The sequence below is a fragment of the Hypanus sabinus genome, chromosome 26 (assembly GCF_030144855.1).
Source record: "Hypanus sabinus isolate sHypSab1 chromosome 26, sHypSab1.hap1, whole genome shotgun sequence".
Taxonomy (NCBI): domain Eukaryota; kingdom Metazoa; phylum Chordata; class Chondrichthyes; order Myliobatiformes; family Dasyatidae; genus Hypanus; species Hypanus sabinus.
In genome coordinates, this window is record NC_082731.1 from 31,533,710 (window position 1) to 31,550,013 (window position 16,304).

Below are 16,304 nucleotides of genomic sequence, written 5' to 3' on the forward strand. Positions count from 1 at the left end.
GTCCCACACTAATCCCACCACCCCACTCTCTCCCCACAGCCGTGTCAGTCCCCAAACTAATCCCACCAACCAAACCTCTCCCCACAGCCATGTGTCAGTCCCTACACTAATCCCAACATCCCACTCTCTCCCCACAGCCGTGTGTCAGTCCCACATTAATCCCACCGGCCCACTCTCTCCCCACAGCCCTGTGTCAGTCCCACATTAATCCCACCGCCCCACTCTCTCCCCACAGCCCTGTGTCAGTCCCCAAACTAATCCCACCAACCAAACCTCTCCCCACAGCCCTGTGTCAGTCCCACACTAATCCCACCACCCCAATCTCTCCCCACAGCCGTGTCAGTCCCCAAACTAATCCCACCAACCAAACCTCTCCCCACAGCCCTGTGTCAGTCCCACACTAATCCCACCACCCCACTCTCTCCCCACAGCCGTGTCAGTCCCCAAACTAATCCCACCAACCAAACCTCTCCCCACAGCCATGTGTCAGTCCCTACACTAATCCCAACATCCCACTCTCTCCCCACAGCCGTGTGTCAGTCCCACATTAATCCCACCGGCCCACTCTCTCCCCACAGCCCTGTGTCAGTCCCACATTAATCCCACCGCCCCACTCTCTCCCCACAGCCCTGTGTCAGTCCCCAAACTAATCCCACCAACCAAACCTCTCCCCACAGCCCTGTGTCAGTCCCTCACTAATCCCACTGCACCAATCTCTCAAACACAGCCCTGTGTCAGTCCCTACACTAATCCCACTGCACCAATCTCTCAAACACAGCCCTGTGTCAGTCCCTACACTAATCCCACTGCCCCACTCTCTCCCCACAGCCCTGTGTCAGTCCCCAAACTAATCCCACCAACCAAACCTCTCCCCACAGCCCTGTGTCAGTCCCACACTAATCCCACCACCCCAATCTCTCCCCACAGCCGTGTCAGTCCCCAAACTAATCCCACCAACCAAACCTCTCCCCACAGCCCTGTGTCAGTCCCACACTAATCCCACCACCCCACTCTCTCCCCACAGCCGTGTCAGTCCCCAAACTAATCCCACCAACCAAACCTTTCCCCACAGCCATGTGTCAGTCCCTACACTAATCCCAACATCCCACTCTCTCCCCACAGCCGTGTGTCAGTCCCACATTAATCCCACCGGCCCACTCTCTCCCCACAGCCCTGTGTCAGTCCCACATTAATCCCACCGCCCCACTCTCTCCCCACAGCCCTGTGTCAGTCCCCAAACTAATCCCACCAACCAAACCTCTCCCCACAGCCCTGTGTCAGTCCTTCACTAATCCCACCGCCCCACTCTCTCCCCACAGCCCAGTGTCAGTCCCCAAACTAATCCCACCAACCAAACCTCTCCCCACAGCCCTGTGTCAGTCCCTCACTAATCCCACCGCCCCACTCTCTCCCCACAGCCCAGTGTCAGTCCCCAAACTAATCCCACCAACCAAACCTCTCCCCACAGCCGTGTCAGTCCCTGCACTAATCCCACTGCACCAATCTCTCAAACACAGCCCTGTGTCAGTCCCTACACTAATCCCACTGCACCAATCTCTCAAACACAGCCCTGTGTCAGTCCCTACACCAATCCCAACATCCCACTCTCCCCACAACCCCGCATCAGTTCAACTTTAAAATCCCACTGCCCTGTCAGTCCCACTCTAATCCCACTTTCCCACTGTCAGCCCAGAATTAGTTCCCACACTAATCCCACCTCCCTGCTCTCAATATTGCTGTATCAGTCTCCACATTAATCCCACCGCCTCACTATCTTCCCACAGCCCCAAGTCAGTCCCCACACTAATCCCACTGCCCCCATCCCTCCCCACAGCCCTCTCAGTCCCCTCACTAATCCCACAGCCCTGAGTCAGTCCCCGCTCTCATCCCACAGCCCGATGTGAGTATCCAACCAATCTTGTTGTTCAAACCAGGGACAGTTGTGTGTACTGGTTGAGTATGTGTTTGCGATCTAACAGAGCACAGACCCAAATTTCCCATGCCCCAGTCACGCGGTCCAACAGCCCCTCCCACACTCACTGCTGCTGTCTCTCTGTGGGTGAGCCTGCCCGATCTTGTGGGCGGCGACGTTCCTGTCGGGACCTCGGCTCGGTAACTGTCTCCGCAGATCTTTCTGTCTGTGGTAGAGACAAGCGGCAGTCAGCTCTCCCCTCCCTCCTCTCAGCCCCTCACTCTCTCCATCCCTCCATAGCCCCTCACTCCCTCGCTCCTCTCAGCCCCTTACTCCCTGCATCCCTCCTCAGCCCCCACTCCCTCCATCCCTCCTGCTTCCCACTCCATCCCTTCTCACAGCCCCTCACTTCATCCCTCCTCACAGCCCCCAATTCCCTCCATCCCTTCTTAGCCCCCAACTCCCATCCCTCCTCACAGCCCCAGCTCCCTCCATCCCTCCCTCCTCACAGCCCCTCACTTCCTCCATCCCTCCTCACAGCCCCTCACTTCCTAAATCCCTCCTCACAGCCCTCCACCCCCTCCAGTCTCACCCTCCTTCCTCACTCCAATGTTTCCTCCCTCCTCCTGACCTTCTCCCCACTCACCTCCCTTCTCTCCTGGGAGGTCCTGCGCCGTTTGGAGCCTGAGGGGGTATTAGGCGACCCCTCCCTCCCCGCAGGCAGCCGCTTGCCCCCAACCCTGCTGGGGTCGAGGGCGGCAGTGCCTGGTCTGGGCTCAGGGTCCACAGCTGGGCTCTGGGGTCGGCTGCTCTCCCGGCCACAGGGCTCTTCACCATCCCTTCGACGTGACTGCATACCGGAAAACAAGGCTCAGTCATCGAGGAGGGTCATGCAGACGGGAGGGAGGGAGGGAGGGAGTGGGGTCAGAAGGGGTCATGGAATGGGGTGGTAGGGAGAGAGGAAGTATTGTCATGGAAACGGGAAGGGAAAGGATTGAGACAGGAGGGAGGAACAGAGGAGCGATGGATGTGGGGAGTGAGGGGGTGCGAGACGGGGAGCCAGGGAAGGAGGAGCAGGTGGTGACGGGGAGCGAGGGAGCGCACGGAATCAGGGAGGGAGGGAGAAGAGGGCAGAGACGGTGAATGGCTCCTCTTGTCCTTACCTCTGCGTCATTAGACATCGCCTTGGATCTCCTCCGGACCTGGTCTCTCTCAGAGGTGGAGGATGATGAGGAGGAGGAGGAGGAGGATGATGATGAGGTGGAGGAGGTAGAGGACGATGAGGAGGAGGATGAGGACCTGCCCTTGTTCTTGGAGCCCGATCTTGAGCAGGACCGTTTCCCAGGGGAAGTGTCCCTGTCATGGTGCGAGGTGGAGAGGGGAGAGGGCGCTCCCCTCGACCTCTCGCCCTCTCCTGGTCCCTGTTCTGAGGGGGAATCCTCACCCTCCTTTGAATCTCTGCTAGCCCTGCGGGTGCTAGGTGGGGACGGGCCAGGAGTCTGCTTCTTCTGCTGTGACACTGGTGGGGATCCTTCCCTCCCCTGCTGGGTCAGGTGATGAGTATTTTCCTTCTGCAAAGATGGAGATACTTCCTTCTGCTGGGACTTTGTTGGAGACAACTCTTCCTGCTGGGTTTCACGTAGAAATACATCCTGCTGAGATTCTGCGGGAGACACTTCCTGCTGGGATTCTGCTGGAAATGCCTTCTGCTGGGATTCTGCTGGAGATGCCTCCTGCTGGGATTCTGCTGGAGATTCTTCATCCTGCTGGGATTCTGCTGGAGACCCTTCTTTCTTCTGGGAATCTGAAGGAAACCTTCTCTTCTGGTGGGATTCTGAAGGAGACCTTTCCTCCCGCTGGGATTCTGAAGGAGACCCTTCCTCCTGCTGGGATTCTGAAGGAGACCTTTCCTCCTGCTGGGATTCTGAAGGAGACCCTTCCTCCCTCTGGGATTCTGAAGGAGATCCTTCCTCTCTCTTGGATTCTGAAGGAGACCCTTCCTCCCTCTGGGATTCTGAAGGAGACCCTTCCTCCCTCTGGGATTCTGAAGGAGACCCTTCCTCCTTTGGGGATTCTGCTGGAGAACTTCCCTCCTGCTGGAATTCTGCTGGAGATCTGTCCTCCTGCTGGGATTGTGCCGGAGACATTTCCTTCTGGAGTGAAGGTGGGGGAGGTGTCTCCAGCTGGACAGAAGGCTCTGCTAGAGCATGGTGGGCCAGGGGAAGACCTCCACTGTCCTGCTGGTTTGCCTCTGGGAGTGGCTCCTTCACGGGCTGGTCTAAGGAGGGTGGAGAGCGTGTGGCTTCCTGCTGGGACTCGAGCAGCGGTGGCCCCTCCTCAAGCTCCTGGTCCCCGCGGGAAGGGGCAGGCTGCTGCTCAGACAGCTGGGGAGGGGGGGAGAGGGGTGCATAGCCCCCCCTCTCAAGTTCAGGGGGGGCAGCAGGGAGAGGAGAGCGCCGGGGACGGCCAAGTGGAGCCCCCCGGCGGAGACGAGGCAGAGCAGGCTCGCGCGGGCCCTCCTGCTGGTGCCAGCGGCGTCGCTGGGTGGTGGGCGAGGGATCTCCTTGGGAGCCGGCCATTCCTTCTACCTCCTCCTCCTCCTCTTCCTCCTCACCCTCTGAGCACCGACTGCCTTCCACCTCTAAAGTTGGGGGTGCACTCTGACCTGACAGAACATCGTCCTCCTGAAGGGGAAGTGAGGAGAGAGAGGGGAGAGGGGAGGGAAGAGATGAACAGGGGTCAGCATCAACATGTTTCTTTGTCCAGACTGCTGCCGTTGGCAGCTCCTCTGTGATGAATAGACCATTACATTGGGTCGTACAAGGTGAAGCACTAACAAAATGCAAAATGGAGTGTGGAAGTAAATGCTGGCAGACAATAGGGTGTGAGGACCAGAAAGATGCTGATTGTGAGTCAAGAGTCCATCTTACCGTATTTGGGGACCATTTCACAGTTGGATAACAGTGGAGTAGAAGCTGGAGGTACAGCATGAGCTCTAAGGCTTTTGCATCTCCTCCCCAATGCAAGGGGAGGGAAGAGGGAATGTCCAGGGTGGGGAGAAGACACAGAAGCCTGAAAGCAAATCTCACCCAGCTCAAGGACAGCTTCAACCCACTGTTATAAGGCTACTGACCAGTTCCCTAGTACAATAAGGCAGGCTCTTGACCTCATATCCGACCTTGTTTAACCTTGCACCTTATTGTCTACTGGCACTTGACTCTCTGTTCTGCACTGTTACTGTTTTACCTTGATCTGCTCGAAGCATTGATCTGTATGAGCTGTGTACAAGTTTCAGTTAATGGCATCTCAATACACCTGCCAAAAACAAGCCAACTTAACAGCACACATCCCCACCCCCCCATCCCAACACACACTCTACGCACACTGTGGAAAAGGCGGAAAGGAGGGAGGGAGGTGGAGGGAGACGGCAGGGCAGTGCGTAAAGAGAGAGGTGGGGAGTAGCAGAGGAGGAGTGGAATGAGGCAGAGAGAGTGGAGGGAACTCCAGGGCAGAGGGAATGGGGATAGAGAGGAGGAAGAGGAGGCAGGGCAGGTATAGAGAGGCAGGGGTGGGAGGGAGGGGCAGTTACCTGTCCAACGGGTGAGCTGCCCCCACCGTCCTCTGCTGGCTCACTCTTCTGATTGCCCGAGTCTGCGAGGGAGAGGCAAAGACAGTCACACTCAGTGCCTCAGAACCCTGCAGCTCCACGCCGACTGGTTGTGACACCCTCCCTTTGCCCCACCCCCTCCAAAGCCCATAACCCTCCTCAACACCCCCTCGATTGCTCCACCCATCACCCTCTCCCCTCCCTCCTCCCCCATCCCCATCACCCTCCTACCTACCTGGAGGGTCGACGGTTCCAGGGCTGTTGCCAGACTCCTGAGGTTGAAGGGCGGGGGTGTCGGTACTCTCACTGTCCGAGTCCACCTCTACACCGTCAGAGGAAAGTGTGAGAAACGGGACCCCCTCCTCACTTACAACCGCGCAGACTTCAGCCTTTCCGCCCATTGTACCAATACCACCACCACCTTGCGTCAGCTTGTGAGATTGCGGTCAACTAACCAAGCTGGTAACTAATCCCTTCTGCCCCCACCGTGCCCATTTCCCACACAGCCATGAGTCTAACAGACATTTAAATCCCTCTGTTATATCTGCCTCCACCCCCACCCCCAGCAGTACATCCCTGACCCTCTCCACTCAAAACACTTGCCCCACACATCTCCTTTGAACTTCCCTCACCTTAACTGGTATTAGATATTTCCACCCCGGGGAGGAAGATTATCAGCTGTCTCCTTTATCAGTGCCTCCCTAATCTTCATTAGGTCTTTCTTCAGCCTCCGCTGCTCCAGAGCGAACAACCCAGGTTTATCCACCCTCTTATGCCCTCTAATCCAGGCAGCATCTGGGTGAACCTCTTCCCCACCCTCTGTTTCACTTTATCCCCACAGGGTTATGGAGAGAAAGGGAGGGAGAGTTAGAGGGATTGGGAGGCATGGAAAGAGAGGGGAAGGAAAAAGAGGAATGTGACAGGGCAGGGGTGGGGGGAGGAGGATGTGGAGAATAGGAGGTCTGAGGGTAGATAAATCACCTGAACCAGATGGACTACGCCCCAGGGCTCCAAAAGAGGTGGCTGAAGAGATTGTGGAGGCATTAGTAGTGATCTTTTAAGAATCAATAGATTCTAGGATGGTTCGAGGTACGGAAGATTGCAAATATCACTCCACTCTTTATCAGCGGTTGGGAGGATGTTGGGAGTCCATTATTAAGGATGAGGTTTTGTCGTTCTTGGAGGCATACCTTCTCTGCTTAAGGGGAAATTTTCACTGACAAATCTATTGGAATTCTTTGAGGAGATAACAGGCAGGATAGGCAAAGGAAAACTGGTGGATGTTGCTATCTTGGATTTTCAGAAGGCCTTTGACAAGGTGCCGAGGCTGCCTAACAAGATAAGAGCCCGTAGTATTGCAGGAAAGATACCAGCATGGATAGAACAGACACAAAACGCTACAGGAACTCAGCAAGCCAGGCAGCGTCCATGGATTCCGCAGTCCTGCTGAAGGGTCTCGGCCTGAAGCATTGACTGTCCCAGTCCTGCTGAAGGGTCTCGGCCCAAAACGTCAACTGTGCTCTTCTCCATTGATGTGGTCTGACCTGCTGAGTTCCTCCAGCAGTTTGTGTGTGCTGCTCGGATTTCCAGCTTCCGCAGATTTTCTCTCATTTAGCATGGATAGATGATTGCTTGACAGGCAGGTGGCAAAGAGTGGGAATAAAGGAGGTCTTTTCTGGTTGGCCCCTGGTGACTAGTGGTGTTCTGCTTTGGTCGGTGTTGGGATCAATGTTGGGATTTGACGATAGAACTGATGGCTGTGTGGCCAAGTTTGCAACAATACAAAGATGAGTGGAGGGACAGGCAGTTTTGAGGAAGCAGGGAGGCTGCAGGAAAAGGTGGATGGAATACTGGGAAGGGAAGTGTACATCTGTAGATGGAAATGGTCTGAACAGGGATCAAATTCAGAAATCAGGGTCTCGAGATTATGCTGGATTTCCTAAAGATTCCCAGGACTGGGGCAGCCTACAGAGAAGAAGTCATCACCCTGACACAGTGGTGTCAAGAAAACAACCCTCTCCCTCAATGTCACAAAAAAAGGAGCTGGCTGTGGATTACTGGAGGAATGGAGGCAGGCTAACCCCTATTGACATCAATGGATCTGGGGTTGAGAGGGTGAACAGCTTTAAGTTCCTTGGCATAAACATCACTGAGGATCTCACGTACTGAGCTTTTCACCTCAGACGGTTGAAGAAGTTTGGTATGGGCCTGCAAATCCTAAAAACTTTCTACAGGAGCACAATTGAGAGCATCCTGACTGGCTGCATCACTCCCTGGTATGGGGGCTGTACCTCCCCTCAATCCGAGGGTCCCGCAGAGTGGTGCGGACAGCCCAGCACATCTGTAGATGTAAACTTCCCACTATTCAGGACATTTACAAAGATAGGTGTGTAAAAACGGCCCAAAGGATAATTGGGAACCCCAGTCACCCCAACCGCAAACTGTTCCAGCTGTTGTCATCTGGGAAGCAGTACCATAGCATAAAAGCTCCAGGACAGCTTCTTCCACCGGGCCATCAGACTGTTAATTCATGCTGATACAACTGTATTTCTATGTTATACTGACTGTCCTTTTTAACATACTATTTATTATAAATTAGTATAAATTGGGAATGAAAGGGTTAACATACGAGGCACTTTTGATGGTTCTGGGCCTGTACTTGATGCAGCTTAGAAGAATGAAAGGTGAACTTATTGAATAGTGAAAGACCAGATAGGGCGGATGTGGAGAGGATGTTTCCTATAGTGGGGGAGTCTAGGACCAGAGGGCACAGCCTCAGAATAGAGGGACATCCCTTTAGAAGAGAAATGAGGAAGAATTTCCTTGGCCAGAGGATTGTGAATCTGTGGAATTCATTGCCAGAGACTGCTTGTGGAGGCAAAGTCTTTGGGTGTTTTTAGAACATAGGTTTGTAGGTTCATTAGACAGGGTGTCAAAGGTTGCGGGGAGAATGTAGGAGAATGGGGTCGAAAGGGACAATCAATCAGCCATGATAAAAAGGCAGAGCAGACATGACAGGCCAAGTGGCCTAACTCTGCTCCTTGTGTCTTTTTGCATTGTGGAGTGGGGAGAAGGAGGGGAGCATGGAGAAGGGTCCCAGGAAGAAGAAAAAAGGGGAAGGGTGAGGGTAAGAACGGGAGGGAATAGAGAGGATGGGAGCCAAGGGAATGGCAGGAGGTGAGAGGATGGGAGACGAGGGAATGGCAGGAGGTGAGAGAGGATGGGAGACGAGGTAAGGGCAGGAGGTGAGAGAGGATGGGAGATGAGGGAAGGTGAGGGGATGAGAATGGGAGACGAGTGAAGGTGAGGGGATGAGAATGGGAGACGAGGGAAGGGGAGGGGATGAGAGGATGGAGACGAGGGAAGGGGATGAGAGGATGGGAGACGAGGGAAGGGGAGCGGATGAGAGGATGGGAGACGAGGGAAGGGGATGAGAGGATGGGAGACGAGGGAAGGGGAGCGGATGAGAGGATGGGAGATGAGGGAAGGGGAGGGGATGAGAATGGGAGACGAGGGAAGGTGAGGGGATGAGAATGGGAGACGAGGGAAGGTGAGGGGATGAGAATGGGAGATGAGGGAAGGTGAGGGGATGAGAATGGGAGACGAGGGAAGGTGAGGGGATGAGAATGGGAGACGAGGGAAGGTGAGGGGATGAGAATGGGAGATGAGGGAAGGTGAGGGGATGAGAATGGGAGATGAGGGAAGGTGAGGGGATGAGAATGGGAGATGAGGGAAGGTGAGGGGATGAGAATGGGAGATGAGGGAAGGTGAGGGGATGAGAATGGGAGACGAGGGAAGGTGAGGGGATGAGAATGGGAGACGAGGGAAGGTGAGGGGATGAGAATGGGAGACGAGGGAAGGTGAGGGGATGAGAATGGGAGATGAGGGAAGGTGAGGGGATGAGAATGGGAGACGAGGGGAGGGGATGAGAGGATGGGAGACGAGGGAAGGGGAGCGGATGAGAGGATGGAGACGAGGGAAGGGGAGGGGATGAGAGGATGGAGACGAGGGAAGGGGAGCGGATGAGAGGATGGAGACGAGGGAAGGGGAGGGGATGAGAGGATGGAGACGAGGGAAGGGGAGCGGATGAGAGGATGGGAGATGAGGGAAGGGGAGAGGATGAGAGAATGGAGACGAGGGAAGGGGAGAGGATGAGAGAATGGGAGACGAGGGAAGGGGAGGGGATGAGAGGATGGAGACGAGGGAAGGGGAGGGGATGAGAGGATGGAGACGAGGGAAGGGGAGGGGATGAGAGGATGGAGACGAGGGAAGGGGAGGGGATGAGAGGATGGGACACTAGGAAAGGGGAGGAGGTGAGGGAGTGTAGGTGAGACGAGGGAAGGGTGGAGGGAGCAGAAAGGATAAAGTGGTGAGGATAGGGGGTGGGACAACAGGCGCCAGTCGGCGCCCTTACCTTCAGCCTCGGCCACACCGCGTGCCTCCCTCTCCAGCCTCTGCCTCAGTAGCTCCTGCTGCGTCTCCAGGTACTGCTTGATGAAGCTGTTGGAGCTCATCTCCTCGCCGATCTGCAGGAAGCGGTTGGCAGTCACAATCTGGCCCACCTAAATCCCTCCCATGTAGTATCCCCCTGCACACAGCACTCCACTGGATCAGCAGGCGCTATCGGCGGCACACACGTCCCTCCGCCGAGCACCAAATACAGTAGACAAACCAGCCAAGTTTATTCTCATTTCAACCATACAGTGGACAGTAAAAATGAAACAACACAAAACTACACTGGACTGTGAGACAGCACAAGGCTACACTAGACTACGTAAAACAACATAAAAACTGCACTAGACTACAGACCTGCACAGGACTACATAAAGTGCACAAAACAGTGCAGGGCAGTTCAATAATTAATAAACAAGACAATAGGCAATAGGCAAATGACAATATAATAATAAATGATGTAGATGTCAGTCTAGACTCTGGGTATTGAGGAGTCTGATAGCTTGGGGGAAGAAACTGTTACTTAGTCTGGTCGTGAGAGCCTGAATGCTTCGGTGCCTTTTCCCAGACGGCAGGAGGGAGAAGAGTTTGTATGGGGGTGCTTGGGGTCCTTCATAATGTTGTTTGCTTTGCAGATGCAGCATGTGATGTAAATGTCTCTAATTGCGGGAAGAAAGACCCCGATGATCTTCTCAGCTGACATCACCATCCGCTGCAGGGTCTTGCGATCCGAGATGGTGCAATTTCCAAACCAGGCAGTGATGCAGCTGCTCAGGATGCTGTCAATACAATCCCTGTAGAATGTGATGAGGATGGGGGGGTGGGAGATGGACTTTCCTCAGCCTTCGCAAAAAGTAGAGACACTGCTGGGCTTTCGATGCTATGGAGCTGGTGTTGAGGGACCAGGTGAGATTCTCTGCCAGGTGAACACCAAGAAATTTGGTGCTCTTAACAATCTCAACGGAAGCGTCGTCGGTGTTGAGCGGAGAGTGGTCGCTCCGTGCCCTCCTGAATTCAACAACCATCTCTTTTGTTTTGTTCACATTCAGAGACAGGTTGTTGGCTCTGTACCAGTCTGTTAGCTGCTGCACCTCCTCTCTGTAAGCTGACTCATCGTTCTTGCTGATGAGACCCACCATGGTCATGTCATCGGCGAACTTGCTGATCTGGTTTGAGCTGTGTGTTGCAGCACAGTCGTGGGTCAGCAGAGTGAACAGCAGTGGACTGAGCACGCAGCCCTGGGGGGCCCTGTTTTCAATGTGATAGTGTTGGAGATGCTGCTCCCGATCTGGACTGACTGAGGTCTCCCAGTCAGGAAGTCTAGGATCCCGTTGCAGAGGAAGGTGTTCAGCCCCAGCAGTTTCAGCTTTCCAATCAGGTGCTGAGGAATGATTGTGTTGAATGCTGAACTGGTCTATAAACAGCATTTGAACGTGTGTGTCTTTTTTGTCCAGGTGGAGGGTGGTGGCGATGGCATCATCTGTTGAGCGGTTGGGACGATACACGAACTGCAGGGGGTCCAGTGACGGGGGCAGCAGAGTCTTTATATGCCTCATGACAAGCCTCGCGAAACACTTCACGATGATGGATGTGAGAGCAATGGGATGGTACTCACTCCCTATCAGGTTCTGGACCTGGAGCTGGGGCGCTGGTCAGGCCTCTCAGGGTGCTTTCCTATCGAGGCAGGGTGGTGGTCATAAACAGCTGGAGGCCTCCATGTTGCAGAACCAGATGGTCACCTTGGCTCCTCCTGCCCCTTTTGTTGCGAGAATGCAGAGGAAGTTAGTGAACTTCTTCTGGGGCAACAGGAATCCCAGGGTCTCTGCAGCGGTCTTGAATCTCCCAGTGGGAGAGGGCGGACAGTCGCTGGTGCATGTACGTACGCGACTGGTGGCTCTCCGCCTCAGGACTCTGCAGAGATTCCTGTATGCCGAGCACCCCCCAAGGTGGCTCGTGTTGGCGACATTCTTCCTCCGGAGGGGCTGCTGTCTTCACAAAGACGTGTGGCTACCACCGGCGGGCGTCAGCCGTACTGCTTTGCGGAGTCTGCCCGGCTTCCATCAGGACCTACTGAGAGTCTGGAACATGATTGCCTCAGGCCAGGAATCCCCTCCTCTGGCAGAGGGCAGAGTCCTGGCCGACCCTTGCCCTACCTCAGTGGATGTTGGTGCGGCTCAGGTGTGTGGACTGACTCAGGCTGAGCTGCTTGTCAGGCCCAGGCCCTGTAATCTTCTCCGGGAGCCATGTCCACACAACTTGAGCCGTCTCTCATCGATACCCACAGTCCCATTCAGGGATGCAAGTAGGAGGTATTTGTATGGGCTGCTGCTCCACATCCTCCACTTCCTTGCCCTTGTCCATCGTCCCAACACACCATGGCAGTCGGTCTGTCCACCTGGAGGTGAGGAGGGTCCCCACTGCAAGTCCCTTTAGGAGGGGGTTCTTCCCATGCACCTGGGGGATCTGGGCTGGAGGATGCTGCATAGAGCGGTGCCCTGCAATAAGTTCTTCAGTTTGTACACTGATCTCCCACCCGCATGTCACTTCTGTGGGCTGGAGGAGACCGTGTACCGCATGTACCAGGAGTGTGCGAGGCTGCAGCTCCTTTCTGCGTATCTGCATGGGCTGCTTCTCCCCTTCTGGTTGCACTTTAGCCCCACCCTATTTATATATGGTCATCCAGTAAGGAGGGGTCACGGAGGGATGAAGACGTCCTTGTGAACTTGCTCCTGGGGCTGGTGAAAACAGCCATCCATGGGTCTTGGAAATGACTGCCTGGCAGACTGCCTGGCAATGTTTAGGGGGTTTGTTCGTGCTTGTGTAAATATTGAAAAGGAACATGCGCAGTCTACGGTGACCTTAAAGGCACACCAGGGCCGTTGGGCTCCACGGGGTGGATATGCCATCATTGAAGGAGATGGGAGCATTTTGGTTTAATGTATATTGTCTAGTTGTAGTGAAGTAATTGTGTTAGTCACTGTTTTGTATATATTGTATAGCACCAATATTTGTAATAAAGGAATTTTGTTTAAAAAAAAGAGACCACCCACACACATTCCCTCCCAGGGTCAGCCAGGACAGACCAGCGATACAAATTCCCTCCCAGGGGGAAGATCACGCCGGAATGATATCAGAATCTACAACGTTCCCGAAGGAGCGGAGAGCCTGTCTATGACAGAGTTTGTCGAAAAGTTACTGCGGGACGCGCTGGATCTTCCCTTGGTTATGAAGCTGGAAGTCGAGAGAGCCCACCGCACGTTCGTTCCGAAACCTACCCAGGATAGAAAGCCACGCTCAATAATAATTAAATTCCTGCGGTACAGCACCAAGGCACAGATTCTACATAGGGCCTGGGGTAAGAAGAGAGTGTTTTACGACGATAAATTAATATATTTCGACCAAGATTACTCTCCCCCCCCCCCCGCGGTCCTACAGAAATGCAAAGAATACTCTGAAGTAAAGCGAGTACTAAAGCAAAACAAGATTAGATTTCAAACTCCATACCCTGCTAAACTTCGAGTGTTTTATGACAACGGGACACAGTTATACCAGACAGTGGAAGAGGCGACTACAGACATGAAGGCCAGAGAGTTGCCCGTCAGCGTCACCAAAACGAGGGAAAGCCTGACTGAGGAATTATCCCGCTCCGCTTGGGAAATAGTGCGAGAATCGAGAAGGCAGGAGACGGGAGGAGGCCGAGAGAAATATATCAGGAAGAGACTGGGAGTTCCCCAAAGACAGTCCTCACCCCCTTCAGAAGAGCCATAAGGTTTGGCTAACTTTAAAAATGTTGAGAAGCTAAATGGAAGCAAAAGTACATGGTGATATACCTATCGAGAAATACTTATTATAATGTGGATTTTATATTATTTAGTTGTTATTCTTTATTCGCTCACTTACTCCTTTTTCCCCACCAAAATGAGAAAAAAAAATGTGTGTATATATATACACACACACACACATACATACATAGTATATATACACACACATATATATATATGGAGTACACAGGGAAATCTTTTCTGTGTAATGGATTTGTTCACCGACTTTTATGAATACTGCACTGGGGGCCCTCAACTCACAAGTAGGAGGGGTCATCCCCCACAGCTAGACATTTCCTCTCGCTCAACGCAGGGTCATCTACCAGAGACCTCAGCCTTCGAATCACACGTTTGTTGCCATTTTTGTTATTATTTGCATTCCTTGGTTCTTATTTGTTCAGGGAGTAGATCGATTAAGTTTTATTCTAATTTCAATGGTACATTGACAGATAAATACAGATGGCTAAGGACAAGGTAAAATTCATTTCTTTTAATGTCAATGGGTTATTAAATCCAATCAAACGTAAGAGAATTTTATCCAATTTGGAATAATTTGATTCATACTGGGAAAAATGGTTTAACTACATAATGCCTCATAGGCCTGATTTTATTCTCACAAATCAATGAATTTGTTGTAAAAAAAAAATCACTCCCTACTTGTACATAAGTTCTTTCCTTTTGCTTGTTTTGTCTTTCCACTCTTTTCTATGAGTGTACACCTCAGATAAATACTTTGTGGAGATTTGTGATATATTTGATTATATGATATATATGTACAATGTCTGAAATACATCTTATGGAAATGTTTGTTTGATGATGAACTTCAATTAAAAAAATTATTTAAAAAAAACAAATTCCGTCCCAGGGTCAGCCGGGACAGACCAGTGACACACACTCACCTGGGAGTTAGGCTGCAGACCAGAGTGGGAGGTGGAATGTTTCTGCAACTGTTCCAGCATCAGAGCCTGTAACACACACAAGGCACAATTACAGTGAGTGGCCCTCGCCCTGAATAAACAGTGACTCTGTACAGTCAAAAAAGGAGTGACCCTCACCCTGAATAAACGTTGACTCTGTACAGTTACACAGTGACCCTCACCCTGAATAAACAGTGACTCTTGTCAGTTACACAGTGTGTGACCCTCACCCTGAATAAACATTGACTCTGTACAGTAACAGTGACCCTCACTCTGAATAAACAGTGACTCTGTGCAGTTACAGTGTGTGACTCTCACCCTGAATGAACAGTGACTCTGTACAGTTACAGTGAGTGACCCTCTCACTGAATAAGTAATAAGTCTGTTCAATTACACAGTGACTCTCAACCTGATTGAAGAGTGAATCTGTACAATCACATAGACACCATCACACAGTATAAACAGTGACTCTTGTCAGTTACACAGTGAGTGACCCTCACCCTGAATAAACAAGTTACACTGTACAGTCACACAAGGAGTGACCCTCACCCTGAATAAACAGTGACTCTGTACAGTTACACGGTGAGTGACCGTCACCCTGAAGTGACTCTGTACAGTTCCACAGTGACTGACCATCACCTTGAGTAAACAGTGATTCTGCAGTTAGTGAGTGACCCTCACAGGAGTATCAGTCACTGTGTACAGTTACACAGAAAACCTCACTCTGAATAAACAGTGACTCTCTACAGTTACACGGTGAGTGACCGTCACCCTGAAGTGACTCTGTACAGTTCCACAGTGACTGACCATCACCTTGAGTAAACAGTGATTCTGCAGTTAGTGAGTGACCCTCACAGGAGTATCAGTCACTGTGTACAGTTACACAGAAAACCTCACTCTGAATAAACAGTGACTCTGTACAGTTACACGGTGAGTGACCGTCACCCTGAAGTGACTCTGTACAGTTCCACAGTGACTGACCATCACCTTGAGTAAACAGTGATTCTGCAGTTAGTGAGTGACCCTCACAGGAGTATCAGTCACTGTGTACAGTTACATAGAAAACCTCACTCTGAATAAACAGTGACTCTCTACAGTTACACAAATAATAACTGTCTCTCTGAATAAAGAGTTACTTTGCAGTTAGTCAGTGATTCTTATGCAGAATAAACAGTGAATGCATATAGATACACTGACTCCATTAAACAGTGACTCTGTAGTTACACAGTGAGTGATCTTCACCCTGAAAAACCTGTGTCTCTGTACAGTTATACCCTGAATAAACAGTGACTCTGTAGTTACACAGTGAGTGATCTTCACCCTGAAAAACCTGTGTCTCTGTACAGTTATACCCTGAATAAACAGTGACTCTGGGGCACAGTTTTTAAACACAAAGTATACTGCAGATGTTGTGGTCAAATCAACACGTACAAACAAGCTGGATGAACTCAGCAGGTCGGGCAGCATCCGTTGAAAGAAGCAGTCAACATTTCAGGCCGAGACCCTTCGTCAGGACTGAAGAAGGAGGGGGCAGGGGCCCTATAAAAAAGGTGGGGGAGGGTTGAAAACCAATCAGAGGAAAGATCAAGGGGTGG

The 16,304-nt window shown here is 52.2% G+C and overlaps 1 protein-coding gene across 1 annotated transcript in view; it reads right to left on the reverse strand.

Annotated features, from left to right (window-relative positions):
- Window positions 1-16,304, reverse strand: part of acin1b (apoptotic chromatin condensation inducer 1b) — a 93,343-nt gene that overhangs the window by 41,673 nt on the left and 35,366 nt on the right. Inside the window, exons 2-8 of the mRNA XM_059950786.1 lie at window positions 14,692-14,757; window positions 9,934-10,045; window positions 5,755-5,841; window positions 5,502-5,563; window positions 3,076-4,596; window positions 2,559-2,762; window positions 2,041-2,138 (exon numbers count right to left, since the gene is read on the reverse strand). Of these exons, the coding sequence (XP_059806769.1) occupies window positions 2,041-2,138; window positions 2,559-2,762; window positions 3,076-4,596; window positions 5,502-5,563; window positions 5,755-5,841; window positions 9,934-10,045; window positions 14,692-14,757 (2,150 nt within the window). The remainder of the gene's footprint in view (window positions 1-2,040; window positions 2,139-2,558; window positions 2,763-3,075; window positions 4,597-5,501; window positions 5,564-5,754; window positions 5,842-9,933; window positions 10,046-14,691; window positions 14,758-16,304) is intronic.